Raw genomic sequence first — 17,591 nt, forward strand, 5'->3', positions numbered from 1 at the left:
GACAGCAGAGCAAAGTAATCATCCGTGTCGTGTGTCAGGTGAAAAATCTCCGAAAATGATGGCTTTTTTCCAAACTTTGTGCATTTAATTGCATTTTACCGAATTTAAAACGTCTCCTCAGTGTTTTACTTCGTCGAAAACTGCACAGGATTCGCTGATAGTAAGTATTGTACCCGCGGCGGTGTTTATGTTGTGCAAAATGAAAAAGAACTTAGTCGGCCTCCCTCGCCCGTGCAGAAATTTACTTGGAGCGTTGGATTAGATGTTTGTTTTTATTTAATAACGAAAAAAAACCTTGTGAATGTACTTAAAGCTATTCAGATCTTTGTTAAATTGTTTCCGCATTACTTTAGCAATAATTGAAAATGTTTTGTGTATGAACTAGCGTAAAATCTCGTTCGATCTAATGAATCAACCAGAAAGTGGTGACGTAAATTTCTTCAACATGACAGCCTTTTCAGCTGGAAATTCAGAGACCGAGAACGGATTCTATATTATGTAAAATTGTATTGTTTAATTTAGTTATTTTCTGTTTTCAGATAAGATCGGTGATAACATTGAGTATCGTGCGATAAATAATTAACCATGTCTTCGTCTGCAATTTTTATTTTGGACGCCAAAGGGAAAGTGTTGATTTCACGCAACTACCGTGGCCATATCGATATGAGTGTGATCGACAAGTTTATGCCGCTGCTGATGGAAAAGGAAGAAGAGGGCTTGATCACTCCGATTCTGCAAACACCAGAATGCACCTTTGCGTACGTCAAGACCAACAACCTGTACCTAGTTTCGGTAACCCGCAGCAATGCTAATATAGCGCTGGTTTTTGTGTTTCTTCACAAGGTGGTGCAAGTTTTTACTGAGTATTTTAAGGAGCTCGAAGAAGAAAGCATTCGCGACAATTTTGTCGTTATTTACGAACTGCTGGATGAGTTGATTGATTTCGGATACCCGCAAACCACGGATAGTAAAATCTTGCAGGAGTACATTACGCAGGAGGGACACAAGTTGGAGATTCAGCCGAGAATCCCAATGGCTGTGACAAATGCTGTGTCATGGCGTTCCGAGGGCATCAAATATCGAAAGAACGAAGTTTTCTTGGATGTTATCGAGAGCGTCAACTTGCTTGCAAATGCGAATGGAAACGTGCTGCGGAGTGAGATTGTGGGAGCAATCAAGATGCGTGTTTATTTATCTGGAATGCCCGAGCTGCGGTTGGGTTTGAACGATAAGGTACTGTTCGAGAGTACAGGCCGGGGAAAATCTAAGTCTGTTGAACTGGAAGACGTAAAGTTTCATCAGTGTGTACGATTGTCTCGTTTCGAGAACGACCGCACGATTTCATTCATTCCGCCGGATGGTGAGTTCGAGCTGATGTCCTACCGATTGAATACGCATGTGAAGCCGCTGATTTGGATCGAGTCGGTTATCGAGCGACACGCTCACAGCCGGGTTGAGTACATGATTAAGGCGAAGTCGCAGTTCAAGCGGCGTTCGACGGCCAACAACGTGGAGATTGTCATTCCGGTGCCGGCCGATGCTGATTCGCCCAAGTTTAAAACCACGATCGGGAGCGTGAAGTACGCACCGGAACAGAATGCCATCACGTGGACGATAAAATCATTTCCGGTGAGTGTGGAAAGTTGGTCTTGTAGCATGTTGAAGTGTTTTCAAAATATTTCTATTCTATTTCTATTATTATTCTATAATTATGTAATACGTTTTAATTTGAATTACAGGGCGGTAAGGAGTATCTAATGCGAGCACACTTTGGACTTCCCAGCGTCGAGTGTGAGGACACAGAAGGCAAGCCACCGATTCAGGTTAAATTTGAAATTCCGTACTTCACCACATCTGGTATTCAGGTCTGCTTCTAAAGACTGGGCCCCTTCGTCGTTCAAATAAAATAATTGCTTTTGTTCATTTCTAGGTCCGCTATTTAAAGATTATCGAAAAGAGTGGTTATCAGGCACTGCCTTGGGTTCGTTACATCACCCAGAACGGAGACTATCAGCTGAGAACGAACTAAAATTGAAGGCATGCTATTTTAAACAGAACGATTGATGCAAATTGTGTAAAACGTCGAAAGTACAGCTGGCAATTCGAACAGTAATAATCGCAACTATAACCGACACGTTTCACATTAAATCATCCATTTTATGTTTGTCTAGTTTTGGTTTTAGAAGACCCTCGTTATGGTGCGACAAAATGGGCAGTTATCGAAAAAGAATTATCGACGAAGTATTAAGAATCAAAAGAAAGTTTACTTATTCTTATTTTATTTGTATTTAATTAATAGACATTCGGTATATTTTCATAGCCGCAAAACTTTTTTCTCTATCTTTTCCTAAAAAAAGAACAAAAACAAATGTCCTCAATTTGTCGTCTCCATTTCCTCTCCCAGGCAAGCATGAAAACTATGTCACGTTCAAATTCCAAGCGAACACCGTTGGCTGACTGAGCGAAGTAGGTTAAACATAGAAAAATAAACTTTTCAACTTGAGTAACAACAGCCGCAACCGACCGATAACTCGTCGTTCTGCGTCCTTGCACCGAAGGAGGAAAGCTACCTTTGGCTTTTCATTGCAAACTTTTCCATCAAAGTTTGTTTTATCGTGTCTACCACTGCTGCGAGTGCTATCGAAACGAACCAGAAACTTATTCCCAGCAAGGAACGGTTTTCTAGCGAAGCGAACCGCGCCCAATCGTACGGAAAGCAACTTTTTTCTTTCTTGTTCTAGTATTCCCCCGTCAATAGCATCGGGGTTTGGATTTCAGATCGGCACCATAAAAGTTGTCGTTCCTGCTGGATGCAATATGGCTCGGTTTGTGAACTTCCTTCCGGATCGGCCCGTGAAATGAACTAGGTCATGGACAGAAAACTTTACCAGTAGATGCCTAATCTTGATAGTTGCATGACTTTTATTAAGCAAAAAAAAATATTTTTTCATCGTCTCATTTATTCGAAGAGATAGGTAGGTTTAGTTTTTTGTTTTGGCTCCGTGTTCGCTCGGATAAAGAAGTTCCCGTCCTACGCTACCCGGATTTTAATTAGGTCATTAAGCCATATCTCGACAAACATATGATTACGGCCTAAAAGCCAACCGTCAAAATCCACTTTGAATGGAAATTCCGGACAAACCGTTACACGCCAATCACAGATGATAATAACCAAAACAGAAAAGTTTTCTCTTTCATAAACTGTTGTGAACTGTGTTCGACTAGTAACGGTTTGTATGGAATTTCCATTCAAAGTGGATTTTGACAGTTGGCTTTTAGGCCGTAATCATATGTTTGTCGAGATATGCTGTTTTTGATTTTTTCGATTTATTTTATAAGATTGAATTATTGCGACACCTCCCATTGAACTACCATGATCCTTATCTGTTTGCTGCAGCCCATGGGATAACCGGGATAACTGTCAAAACCTTGTATAACCCATGTGGCTAAATCCGAAAGACCGATGGTGTCAAACGAGGACGTGTTCACATTTTCGTAGAGAATTGATTAAAAATTATACTGATGTTTTAAGGGTTAAACTTATATATTGCTTTTTGCTATCTTTAGAAAGTTTATGTAGGACTAAAAGAAGAATAATTCATCAATTAATGACATTTGTTCACCCCAATATTCTTGCAAGAAACAGTAGCTTCTTTCGATCTTCTCACACAGCAACTTCACCGATAAACCCGGAGTGAGATGGTTGCTCCTCTGGCAGAAGATCCGAGGGAAGAGCACCCGGCCGCACACCTTACAAGATCCAGCCAACCTTGATCCACAAAATCAGTTCCGGCGGGTGCTTATGGCAACCTTCAGCAGTCTACTTAATAAATATATCTCATTCAAAGAAATCGGGACAGACCATCGTTCTCGGAATCCGGCTTGACATCTCATCGGAACCGGGAAAACTCGATACGAAGCTTGAAGCTTTGGTACGAGTCATATCCGACATAGGCAGATGTACATCTACATTCCCGCTGGAGTGCGCAACATCGGTAAAAAACAGAACATACTGGAGAAACTAGAAAACCCCTTCGTGGCGATGAACGACTTTAACGCCCATCATCCGCTGTGGGGATCCGACAGTAGCGATCCACGAAGAAACCAAATTTCTGATGTCCTATAGAATGTATTGTGCCTTGCAGGATAATCGCTCGATATGCGATTATATGAAAGCTCAATTGAGATAGGCGCGTGACAGCCGCCTATATAAATGTATAGGCAGCTTTTTCCTTGAAGCTTTCGAAAAGCACACAGCTGGCAGAAAAATAAAGCTCCACTGAAATCTGCTTGCGGAGCAACTGCGGCTATATTTGATGCGCCTTTCAGACGCCCGCAATGTGAGATTTTATTATAAGCGCGACAATAACGCTACAATATTTAGCAACGGAAGGAAGCTCCATGTTCGATGCCAATACTATTTAGCCCTGGATCTATCCGTTTGCTACACAGACTTCGCTCTGGCTTATGGTTGGTCCATTCTCGCAGATCCCGGAAGTGGCAGCCAATCTTTCCGATTCAGATATCGTACCACCTTAACCACAAGACTGGGACACCTACGATGAGGCAGTCTCGGACTCTCTCACACCAGCCCTTGACTACACAACTCGACCAGGCCGCTGATGGAACTCCACCCTTTGCTGACTTTGACTACTGTTTTCTCTGTTTATGTCGAAACCGCAACGCTGGTGTCGTCATATGCCTTGCAAGTTACATTTCCTTTTTTTACGTTTCCCACAAAAGAAATGTATAATGTGCTAAAACTTTGAAAACTTTTTCCGAGGACGGAGGCGCTGGAGTGTCGATTTTCATATACCAATCGTCTCAGCTCGACAAATTGGGACAAAGTCTTTTTATCGAGGGGGAATCTTCAAAACACGACAGTACCGACTTGGTCGTGGTATTGTCGTGTTCTTACTGCAGCTCCGTATCCTCTTCCTCCCGGGACCAGCGTTGAATATTACTTCGGGAGGGGATTGTGCTCTCTTCTTTCTTAGAGCCCCTTGGCTCCTCGACTGCGCCTGTGTGCTGCATGGGTGTTTTATCGATTTATTATAATTTTTGTTGTTTTCATTTTTTTATTATTTTTTTATCGAAATTTTATTTCTTTTTTTATTATCAACATGTTTTACCCGTGTACAGCTTGCAACGTTACCGGTCCGACTACACGTAAACCGATTCAGAGATACCGAAACGTAACTCGCACCCCTTCACCCCACGCCCACACTTATCCATATTTTTTTATTTATTTTTTAACCTTGAAACTACTTGTTGATGTTGCCAACTTAATGCTCGTATCTCCGCTGCGCTAGAGCTCTGACAGAATCAATGTTACTGTCATTAACTCTTAGCTGTCCTTGAGCCCGTTTACCCCTCTGCAATACGCGGAGTCCGTTGGCTCCCCTGCGTAGGTCAGTGAGTCAGCACGCTATTTAACCCTCGCTGCATAACCGGTTGACAACGTTGGAACTCGTCGAGACGTGAACCGATCCGGAGATGCCGAAACGTGACTCGCATCCCTTCACAACAACCCTTGGATTTTTAACTAACGTGAAGCTGCTTGTTGGTGTCGCTAATTTAGTGCTCGTTTCTGCGCTGCGCTTGAGCTTCGGCAGAATTAATGTTGCTGTCTTTAGCTCCTAGCTGTCCTTTGGCCCGTAGGCCCCTCTGCATACTCTGAGCCCTTTGGCTCCCCTATGTAGCAAACTATTCAACCAGTTGCTCACCAATAGCACCTCCGTTTTGTAATGGGATATATGCAACTTCACTCCTTGCATCCAGTTTCCAATCCTGTCGATCGTCTCTATCATCAACATTTCCACCTCTTCCGGCTTCTCTCCCAGTACCGTTATTACAATGACGTCCGCAAACCCGACGATCTTTACGCCCGTATGCAGCTTAAGTGTCAGCACGCCGTTATACATCCCGTTCCAAAGCGTTGGATCCAGGATAGAGCCTTGCGGGACTCTCGCCGTCATTATAATCGTTTTTTGTCCCCCGTTTGTCTCATAGATCAGAACCCGGCTCTGGAAATAACTCCTTAGAATTCTACACAGGTAGCTAGGGACCCTCGTTTTGTGCATTGATTCCGCAATGGTTTCTTTTGAACGCGTTTCTGACGTCTATCGTTATCACGGCACAGTATCGATTTCCTCTTCTTTTCTGTTTGCGCGCCATATCGGTTCTCTCGATCACTGTCCGAATGGCGTCCACCGTAGACTTGCCCTTCCGAAATCCGAACTAGTTTTTCGACACCCCGTTATCGCTTTCCGTAAATATTGTCAGTCTGTTAAGGACTAATCTCTCCAAGAGTTTCCCAAGCGTACTTAGCAGGCATATTGGTCTATACGATGATGGATCCTCGGGGGGCTTACCTGGTTTAGGCAGTGGCACTAACTTCTGTATCTTCCATTTGTAAGGGAAGTCACCTTCGTCTAGAAGCTTTTGAAACACTTTTCTGAACATATCCGGAAGTGTCTGGATTGCTGTTTTTAATGTTTTTAATGATATTGGGGATTCCATCTGGTCCGGGCGCTTTCTTCACTTTTAAACCCTTTGCCAAAGCGATGAGTTCCTCATTGGAGACTTGTATCACTTCGGGATTGTCCCGCTCTACCTCGCCATATGGTATAATCGTCCATATAATTGGATCGTGCTCCGGAAAGAGCCCTTCTACGATAACCTTCGGTTTATCAGGGCACGTTTCCGGAATTGTCGTGGGCCCTGTGATCTTCGTCATCACAACTGGCACAACTCTTTAAAGCAAATCGATTTTCTTCGTTTTATCTCACGTTTCAATGCTGCCCTTACGGCGCGGAACACTATGTTACGCTCCTCTCTGTCCGTTTCGGTGCTTGCTCTCTGGGCGTATATTCTAACTCTCCCGCAGCTTACGCGGAGGAATCCAAGCTCCTCGCTCCACCAATACGCTGGACGCCGTCCTTTCCTTGGCTCCAGTTTCCTTGGCATTGTGATGTCTCATGGTCTTGCTAGCGTTTCTGTTAACTCCTCCGCGTCCGTGTCGTGGGCCAAAGTCTGTATGTATGTGTGTATGTCTCTAGGTATGTACATTAATATCATGTAATTATCTCAGAATTGGCCGAACCAATCTTAACGAACCTAGTTCTCAAATCGAACGCCTGGTGAAAATTTGACACTATTATTTTTGTTTTTGGATATGTTGTTTACTTTCTGAGATATGGACAATTTTTAAAAATAAAACATATTTTAAGCAAATAACTTTCTAACAAACTAATTAAGTCGCACTGTGATTAGAAAGCCTTTCTAACAAGCCATAGATCTTCCAAATCTGCTCACGAAATGTGCAGATATAAATATATAAAAAGTATTACTTTATTGGTGTTTTAGGGGTAAAACTAAACCGATTTTGAATATTGAAGTATGAAAACACATCTACAACATTCAAGAATTCAATTCAGAAAACATTTTGTGAATTAACTCACTAATCAATGAACAAATTCTCAAAAATTAATATGTAAGTTCACTTCAAAGTGAAATTTTGTCCAGAGTTGATGTACTTATCTGTTGGATTAAGCATTGTGTTCAATCGCGAGCTAGATATGGTGGTAGATGAATACACAGATCATCAAATAATCCACCTTGTCATGATAAAATAGATATCGAATATAATTCACATTCATATTATACTCGTAGCATCACTGAGAGCATCTGTATTTTCGAATTCCAAACTTCTAGTGGAAATTTGACTACGTGTTCCCTACGTGTTCGTGGCAACTTTCATAACTCACATCTATCCTGCTATTTCTATTCATTTCTAAGTTTTGTCATAAGATCTTCAACTAATTTGAAATATTTGTTAATGCCCAAACAAATTAGAAGTTTGCGATGTAATTGAATTGTATAGGTATAGGAAAACAATACTTTTTTGTCTCCTGTTTCCATTTTAATGAAAGCAGAGCCACTTGCGGGAATAAGCTTAATATTACATTCTACTCAAAACAAATTTGTAGTTCTGACAAAATTTGCAAAATATTTGTATTATGAGAAGATTATAACTAATTTATACTCAAACCCCTGAAGATGAATGGATATTCCTTCGAAACGTTGCACTATGGAGAGTCGCATGACCAAAAATCGAAAACTACATCAACTCCAATTTAATTCAATTCTATACTTAGCGTTTATATAGACTAAATATAAAGAAAGCCAAGGGTATTTCAAGATGTGTATTATGTATTTTTGTAGATAATAAGATAGATAAGAGACATTCCACGTGCGTGTTTAAACTTTCGTATCTCTATTGAATTTTGAATGAAACGTAAGTTTAAATATGGGTGTTATCACGAAAAGTGACCAAACAAAGTTGCAAACTTGAAATCGACCTTCACCTTCAATTATTATTTCATCCCAAAATAGATATTATCAGTTTTCAAATGACATATGAGTCATTCCACGCGAAGTGATCAAGGTACATGTAATCGACCTTCACGGATTTGAGCCAAATTTGGAGGAATTGTTCATCTAGGGTCAATATACAAAAAAACCCAAATTTTTGTGTCAATTGAACCACCCCTCGGGTCATGGGAGCACACCCCGTTTTGGCAAATTGCAAAAAACCATAATTTTCTTTTCATCATATCTCCGGTTCTATTTACTTTAGAATCAAACCGCAAGATGGCTTTTGAATTTGGAGTCTAGAAAAAAAATTTGGCGGCAGTGCTGCCAACTATGCTATTTTTTCTGTTAAATATTAAAAGTTAATTTTTCTCTACATACATATATTTTAATTTTGAAAATTCTAATGCCATCGCGTTCCTCAGACATTTTACATAAAAAAAACACTGATCATCTCAATATAATATGAGCGCATCCTGAAATATACCGTTTTGAAGAGAAAAACTCGCATTTTCTCATATAAAAACCCATTTTTATTGGCCAAAATTGAGAAAATCTTCAAACTGTCATAAAAATCAACTCTGATCTGCTAGAAGCAAACCAAAAACGTAGTTTTTCATCACTTCTTGTCTACATCACGAGCAATTATGTTTGAACTCAGAATACTCAAGTTTGTTTTTTAGTGTTGTGCACTTGCGATTTTATATAGGAAATTACGGTTTTTTCTCTTCAAAACCGTGTATCTCAGGATCCGCTCGAATTATATTGAGATTATAAGTGTTTTTATGTATAAATGTCTGAGGAACGCGATGGCATTAGAATTTTCAAAATTAAAATATATGTGTTGAGAGAAAAATTAACTTTTAATATTTAACAGAAAAAATCGCATTTTAATATTTAACAGAAATAATCGCATAGCACCGCTGCCAAAAATTAATATTTTTCTAGACTACTTGAATTTTCTTCAAAAGCCATCTTGCCGTTTGATTCTACAGTAAATAGAACCGGAGATATGATCAAAAGAAAATTATGGGTTTTGGCAATTTGCCAAAACGGGGGGTGCTCCCATGACCCGAGGGGTGGTTCAATTGACACAAAAATTTGGGTTTTTATATATTGGCCCTAGATGAACAATTCCTCCAAATTTGGTTCAAATTCGTGAAGGTCGATTACACGTGCCTTGATCACTTCGCGTGGAATGACCCATATGTCATTTGAAAACTAATAATATCTGTTTTGGGATGAAATAATAATTGAAGAAGCATATTCATTGTACTGGAATGAAATTTTATGAGAAGTAACGAATCAAGGCCCAAAAATATTCAAAAATTAAACCCGGGCGAAAAGTCGCCCAAAGACCCCCTGAACTCTCAATGGAGGATGCAAGTATAATCCTCGACAAACATATGATTACGGCCTAAAAGCCAACTGTCAAAATCCACTTTGAATGGAAATTCCAGACAAACCGTTACTAGTCGAACACAGTTCACAACAGTTTATGAAAGAGAAATCTTTTCTCTTTCGTTTACTACCAACATCTGTGATTGGCGTGTAACGGTTTGTCCGGAATTTCCATTCAAAGTGGAATTTGACAGTTGGCTTTTAGGCCGTAATGATATCATTTGTCGAGAATCATTCTTCTAACTTATAGCGAAGGTTTCAACCCCCCGTAACTCTGGCCACAGATGCGTGCAGTGGACCAAAATAGTTGCGTTTGATTTCTAATCAAATTTCGCAAGCTATATAAATTATAGTAGGAATCCCGCGGCGATCAATTAGGCACCTCTACGGGACGCTTTTTGCCCACTGTGCTTCTTTGACATGGTATTGGTTTGTATGGGACTCATAACCCATATCTCGGGAACTAGAGTTCCGAGTGGAACAATTCGAATGCTATAAGAATGACTGGAAAGAGGTTGCATTGGTATCGACTGAATTCATGGCTTTTGTGCTATCCACAATAACACAATCGTATTCTCTCTGTCGCTCTCTGTTTAAGGGTCTTATCTTAGTTTACTATTTCCTATTACGCGCTAAAATACTGGACCTGAATATTCTATTCTTTACAAAAATCTCTTTTTGCCGAAATCTGTGACCAAAAAGACATATTTGAATCCCAAAACAAATTTAACGTTTCAGTTTCCTGCTGTCTAGTTAAGGCCTATCAATAAAGTAGAATCAGCGAATAATCTTAAAAACCCAGTCAATAAAAGAAAAACGAAAAGGTGAAAACAAAAAAAAATGGAAACACTAGAAAGTGCATTTTATGTTAATTATTCATTTTCGAAATAATAGTATTTTCATAAACATTTCAGAACTTTCTGATACAATGGTTCTCAAATTCGTACAATTTGTTTTATTCGTTTTCTTTAGCCAAATTATTTTTTTTAAGATTTCATTCTATATACTCATTTTTTGCAGTTTGTTCATTTGATGGATTTTATTCGTTTTATTTTATTCATTTTAAATATTTAAATTTTAAATATATGATCATTTTTTGTCATTCAGCATTCTTTTTATTAATTTTGTTAATTTGAGCTCATTTTATCTATTTTATTCGTTTCATTCTTCGGATGCATTCTGATCAGTTAATTTATTTCATGCATTTTATTCGTATCAATAATTTCACTTATTTTATTGGCATCTTTCATGTCATGCATTTTATTCATTTTTTCTAGTATTCATTGTATTCATTTTATTTGTTTTAATTAATTTATTTCGATCATTCTTTGTATTACTATGGCCAATAGCTGTGACTATTGCCTTTTACTTTAGTGCTAACAGTTCCAGTAATTAGAAGTTATTGCAGTTGTTCTGATTGGATTCCACCGGAGCAGTGATGACATTGACATTTTCATATAGGGTAAGGTGGGGCAAATCCGACCTAGTAAATGGTTTTGGCTGTTAAATGCTCATTTTACATCGGATCAAGTCGTTTTATATACCAAATTAAAGGATAGACTCCTGTGCAACTTTCTGTATGTAGCATTTTATTTGGATCTTGGGAATATCTTGTGATACAAGCGTTTTACAAAAATGTTAATTTTTGCTGTTTTCAAAAATGGTGGGGTAAACCCGACGCCCAATGTTTTTGGTTGATTTAGTGTAGATATTATCCAAATTTTATGATTTTTCAATGATAAATCAATGAAAGGCGTGTTATTGAATTGTAACATGAAGCAAATGGAGTTCAATGTCAACCTTGGAATGCTAAAATCACGAGCAGTAGCACGTAATGATATTCCCATTTGCATCGGAGCAATTGCTCGATGAATACTATAATCATCACGTTTTTGCGTCTTTCTTTTGTAATTATAAACCATTTTGCATAAAAATAAAAAAAAAACAATAAAAATATATTTCAATTTGAAAAATAAAAATTTACTTAGCAAAAAAGCGGTTGGATTTACCCCAATATTTAGTGGTCGGATGTGCCCCACCGCCTCATTTTTCATTACGAAGCAATTAAAAAAAAATATGAAAAAGATTGAAAAAATTCTCCAACGCACTTTGTAGGACTTTAATCAAAGAATTTAAATCCACTTACATTTATTACGCAATCACTTTAACAATCAGAAATATCCTGTAGTCAATGATGCACAAAAGTCAAATCAAAAGTTGTAAAAACACACTTTTTGTCGTTTGAGAATCTCAATGTAGACTAATGAAATGCTGTCATACCACCATTATGATTATTTTTGATGCTCTACACGACAACATTGATATTAGTTCGCGTAGTGCTTCTGATTTTCGGTAACAGAGGGGGGTCGCGTTTACCCAACGGTCGGATTTGCCCCACCTTACCCTATCGATAAAAATTTGTATTTTGCTATATCTTCGTTGTAAAATATTGTTGAAAACTGATAAATCTTATCAATTTAGACTGTCTTCAACTACCTTTTCCGCCAAATTGAACTATCGGAATCGGAATTTGCAGGAGATGTGTATTAACGATCGGTGGGTATAAATGGAGCAGCTTCTAGCACTATTAGAGAAGCACTTATCTTTATCAAAACAGGTTTGGCGTGTTTCTTTACCCCAGCAATTTTATGGAAAAACGGTTTTGGAATCCAATATGTGCTAGGAAAAAGTTGGAAAAGATGAAAGAGTTAATTTCATCCATATTATTCATGTTATTTGTTTTAATAATTTTTTAATCTTAGTCTACTTTTTGTTTTATTCTTATAATTCATTTAATTCATTTCGTTCATTTTATTTATTTCAATTCTTTCATTAATTTAATTATTTTATCAAATTTTTACAGTAACTGTTCATATATTTTAATCAGTTTCTTTATTTCATTAATTTTATTAATTCTCTTCAGTCTATTTTTTTCATCCAATTTGTTAGTTTGAAACAATTTACTGTATTCTACTACTTTTTAAATATTGTCTAATTTTTATTTGAACTGAACTAATTTGAATTATTTATTTTATTAATTTGAAATAAAGTACTCATTCTACCTATTTCATGACATCGATTTTTTTATTTTTCATATTTTTGCTTTATTATTTTTTTATTTCATTTGTTTTATCGATTTTCTTTAATTTATTCAGCGTATTCGAGGTTTGATTCGTACGGGACTCGAAACCACTTCTAGTTGGGTGCGTACTTCACATGAGTTCTGAAAATGAATGATTCCACAGTGATATGTGTAAGAAATGTCTCATCTCACTGCTAGATGGATTAAGCAGGTATTTAAAACAAAACTACCCAGAACATACTTCACACTGTTCAGGCGTGCTTGAAAATGCTAAAAATGTCAAAATTTAACCTAAACAGGCCACTGCAGAACACATGGTGGCTTTGGTTGGCGTATGAAAAAGCATCAATTTGAAATAAAGGTGCTCAGTTTAGTCATGAAAATCCCACCAACTTAAAGGTGCATGATAGAGGGATCTGTATTTGAATTTGGATATGAATTGGTAGCGGTAGTTTCAACTGAAAGTTGACATGGGAAAATGAAAATTCGCTTTACTGGTACCAATTAGTACCAACATTATAGTTACCTCGTTGACTTTTCCATTATTCCCTTATACTTTTTCTACCATCTTGGAATTAAACTTCATACTTACCCAATCGACTTGTTCTCGCAGCTATAAAACTTGTCCTGAAGCCCGCAAATAAAACATAACGACACTAAAACCACTCAGCGCCTGTGTCCTAGAGCAAGAATTGATTAAGTTTTTAGAAACACATTAAATCAAACCACACCGTTATCCACTTCGGAGCGAAATATGCATCCATATGTATGAGCAAAAAAGCTTTATGGGTTCACATATTGACTTCCCCCAGTTGGTTCCAGTTGTTCCATTCGTTCCAATCATGAAACCGACATCCTTTCCTAGATAATCCACCAGCTTCCACGTAGCAGTCAGTCTGTATGCTGCGGAATGCTCCAGCACGAGAATTCGCTTGTCGTAGAATGTTAAAATAATTCAATGATTTATGCATATTAGAATGATTATTATTTTCTATTCAGCTATATATTCCCTCCGCCAGTTACTCTAGAGCCATGCTGTGATTTTATCCCAGCTCCACGGTTTATGCCAGTTTAACCACCACAACCACCGTCACGCCAGAAGAATTTTCACTCAAGAGACTAATAGATTTCACTATACCTCGTACATTACGCCATCTATGGAGGATTATTATGCGGATTTTGATGTTTTGTACGGACGTTTGATAACCCCATTTTCCTGCACAGGGCATGCCTGTATCATTCGGTATTTTCCACTGAAAGTTATATTATAAGATAAATAAATTATTATTCCAAATTAAGTCGAATGAATTTACTAGGAGAGTTCGGCAAAATTGGGCCAAATGTACCTGAAAAAATTCTTCATCCAGTGGTATCATTACCTCATTTTTTATGTTTTGCGACTTGCTCCGGTCTGACTTAACACCGACAACATATTCGCCCTATTCGTGGACCCCAAACAAAATAGTGCAAAACAGATTCGAAAAATGTTTTTTTTTTCATTTACTAAAATCAGGCGAAAATGACAAAAGAGCGACGCAACTTTCTAAACCACCAGAACATTGCTAAAACGAAAATGATACAACGGCCTACGACAAAGCATGCGTGTAAATTCAATTTCATTATTTCTTCCGCACACTCGTTTTCGTTTTGAGATTGAGAGCGACATTATTGAACATAGTGAATAGGATATCAAATAAGATTCGTCATCAAAAACACCGATTCTTCATTTAACATCCTACACAGTGAACTCGATTTGGTAATTTGTGATTTTTCCGTCCCAATAAAAAAATCCTAAGCATTTGGAACATTTCGAAAGACTGACCAACATTTCAGAAATTCACTCGGATATGCTAAGGGTTATACCGTGCCTATGTTCCTGTACACAAAGTTGAGATCGACGGTGCGTTCATCAACGCAGCTTTTGGAGCGCAAAAATGCATTCAGCATCAATCGCAAAGGACAATAAATAATTCTACGCCCATGCAGACTCGTATCTTATGATCATCGCAGGTCTTTTTTTCTGGAATCAGAATATATTGGCTCAAATGGAACGTTCCCCGTGTGTCGTCGAGGATTTGTACCTTGCCGTATCTTCTTATCATTTCCCTGCCCGGAAGGAGAGGATAAGGAGGAGGGACGACATAGAAATGGAAGGTTGGCAAAAGTAACAGCACAAAAACATAAACAAATAGGAGGTAAGTTAAACTCACAAGTAGTTCAACTCACCTGCTCGAAAGCCGTTAGTATGTCTTTGAGTTTTACTCGTCCAAACATGGTGTCACCTATGCAAGGGCGGCCGAAAATTCGAAATCCCAATTGGGCTATTGCTGGGCAGTTGCATATCAGATGATATGAGGTTCCGTAATCGAATTCACAAAGATCATATGAAAATGGCTCAGTGCGCTGAAAAGTTGCCATGTAATAGTTCAGTTTGTAGTGGCTGGTTAAAGCCCTGGTTAGCATGCTGCAATGGTATTTCGAAAAATGTAGTAGACATTTCGAAATCAAATGGAACGCTTATTGTAGAAACGACTTTGTTTGGCGACACGTTTGTAGATTTCTCCAATAATTTCGGTGCACGGGTGAAGCCCAGAACCAGAAGCCCAATTTTTTTCTCTTATTCAACTTGTCGAAATTGGCAGGGCGAGCTCAGGACCAACGAAGTAAACCGTTGCACCTGCTCTGATCTGTTCGTTAGCCCATTCATTTCCAGTAATACCAAAATATATGGACATCCGGACAATACTTAGTTATTCGATATGGGTTCTTGCTTAGACCGTGATTCGAACGTGCTAAGGGCCTTGAATGCAGCATGACTATCGGAGCAGAAATTTATAACTTCGCCGAACAAGCTCTGTTGAGGGGCCGACTGCACCCCGCACATAATCGAGAAGATTTTTGTTTGGAATACAGTATAGTATGTACCCAGCGAGTGAGACTGTTTCAATCTCATTTCGCCACAGTAGACACCAGCATAAGGTTCCATAGCAAAAGTGATAGATCGCCACCATGAGGACAGCCGCAAATACTCAACTTCCTTACCTGTGCCTGTCTCAGTGACGAGCAAAGAATGCGGTTACTAAGCATTGCGTTTATGGAACCCGAGGCACATGCAGATACCCCATGACCTCGCGTCACTTCCAGAATAGAATGAAAGGACACATTGTTAAAAGCACCCTCAATATAGGAATACACCCAAGCTAGATTGTTTAAGCGAGAAGATCTTTTCATTGTTGTAAACAACATCATGAAGCAGAGTGATCGTGGATTTCCCATACTGACATGCATGTTGCGTTTTATGCAGTAGATATTCAACTAAGCTAACGTTCTTGATGTGATGATCGATTATTTGTTTCAAAGTTTGTAGAAGAAAAGAACGTAAGCTGATAGGCTTAAAATTCTTGTCTTCTTCATACATGAGCGCCCCTTTGGGAATAAGTCGACCACTTATCTTTCGCCATGCTTTTGAGATATACTTCTTCAAGACATGTTTGAGTATAGCAAATCCCTTTTGCAACAGCACGGGAAAGATTATTTTCCGGGCGATTTGTATGGAGCAAAGCTGTCAACTGCCCACTGGACGGATGCTGTGAACATTGTTCAGCTCCGGATCGATACAATCTGGAAAATGTGCGTCGAAGAGACAATTAAGAACATCTTTTGCCTCTTTCACGTAATTACCATCTCTGGTTTTTAGTATTGATCTGAAAATCGTCTGTTCAGGCTAGAGACATTAGTGCATAGGTTCTGCCAGCCAACCCGTTCTGCAGATCTAAGACATTATATGCACTACGAGTTAACCATCACGCTAACGCCGGTTCTAAGCTCTTCTTATTTCCTTCTTCATTCTTTCAAGCTTAGCCCTCCAGTACGAAGCGGACAAGTTTCTTTGTAGGATGCTACCATGAACGAGCTTGTCTTATCCATTAGGCCATCCAAGTCATCTAGTTGATTAATTGTAGGAAAAGGTCCATGAAATTTAGTCGCCAAGTATTCGAAAAAGAGATCCTAGTTTGTAGATTTAGGATTACGATATATTACCACCTTTATACTGACATTAAGATGACATCTATGATCTATGACATCTATGATCGCATAGAGACGGTTCAGTTTTATGTGGAACCTGCCAATTTCGCAGCTCATGCGAAACTCTTTTAGAGCAAAGCGTTATATCTAACACCTCCTCTCTCCCAGATCTAGTAAAAGTTGGTCGATTTCCTACATTCAGAATACGTAGATTTGTACTACTGTACTGAGCTGCCCAAAATGATGTGATGAGCATCCTTCGCTGGTAATCGTAGAATTTGAATGAATCGCAACGCAACCAGTATGCAGCGTTTTTTCACTTTAGCCAGAAATGGGACTGTAGGTTCACGCTTGAGACCGCGTCCGAGTGATTACAAGTGCTGAGACGTTCATACTATCACCGGGATGTTATAATGTCTGGAAGAGCGTGAGTATGTCCAACTGCATTCGTAGTATCGTGCGCGTCTGAGTCGTCGATGACCACCCTTGCAGCATGTGGAAAGTGCTTCTCCTCATCCAAAGCCAAACGAGATTGGTTTGGTAACTGTGTTCAACTCGTAAGTGTCTATCGTGTCTGTTAGCGTTGCGTGCCAAAGAATGCACTGTAGTGGTCGATCTTGTGGGTTGACATTGGTCTGCCGAAACATTTTCTTCACGTCTGACAGAAGCATGATTGGTCCGATTATTGAAAGTAGATCCACCTATA

General features: G+C 38.8%; 1 protein-coding gene across 2 annotated transcripts; it reads left to right on the plus strand.

Annotated features, from left to right (window-relative positions):
- On the plus strand, positions 1 to 2,332 carry LOC131691222 (AP-1 complex subunit mu-1). Of its 2 annotated transcripts, XR_009305737.1 has the most exons (5): positions 1 to 160; positions 540 to 1,629; positions 1,740 to 1,865; positions 1,931 to 2,109; positions 2,172 to 2,332. XR_009305737.1 is itself a non-coding variant. In XM_058977452.1 (4 exons), the coding sequence occupies exons 2-4, from the start codon at positions 586 to 588 to the stop codon at positions 2,027 to 2,029; spliced, it is 1,269 nt and encodes a 422-aa protein (XP_058833435.1). In that variant the 5' UTR covers positions 1 to 160; positions 540 to 585; the 3' UTR covers positions 2,030 to 2,332. The 2 variants fall into 2 exon arrangements, 1 of the variants encoding a protein (XP_058833435.1); XM_058977452.1 differs by having other exon boundaries at positions 1,931 to 2,332.
- The last annotated feature ends 15,259 nt before the right edge of the window (positions 2,333 to 17,591 follow it).

This window comes from Topomyia yanbarensis, chromosome 3, assembly GCF_030247195.1.
Source record: "Topomyia yanbarensis strain Yona2022 chromosome 3, ASM3024719v1, whole genome shotgun sequence".
NCBI classification, from domain to species: domain Eukaryota; kingdom Metazoa; phylum Arthropoda; class Insecta; order Diptera; family Culicidae; genus Topomyia; species Topomyia yanbarensis.

Excerpts from the sequence above, each read along its gene's own strand:
- LOC131691222 (XM_058977452.1), top strand. The coding sequence starts at position 586 with ATGTCTTCGTCTGCAATTTTTATTTTGGACGCCAAAGGGAAAGTGTTG. Across the intron at positions 1,630-1,739 it reads GGACGATAAAATCATTTCCG|GGCGGTAAGGAGTATCTAAT; the intron begins GTGAGTGTGGAA and ends TTTGAATTACAG. Across the intron at positions 1,866-1,930 it reads TCACCACATCTGGTATTCAG|GTCCGCTATTTAAAGATTAT; the intron begins GTCTGCTTCTAA and ends GTTCATTTCTAG.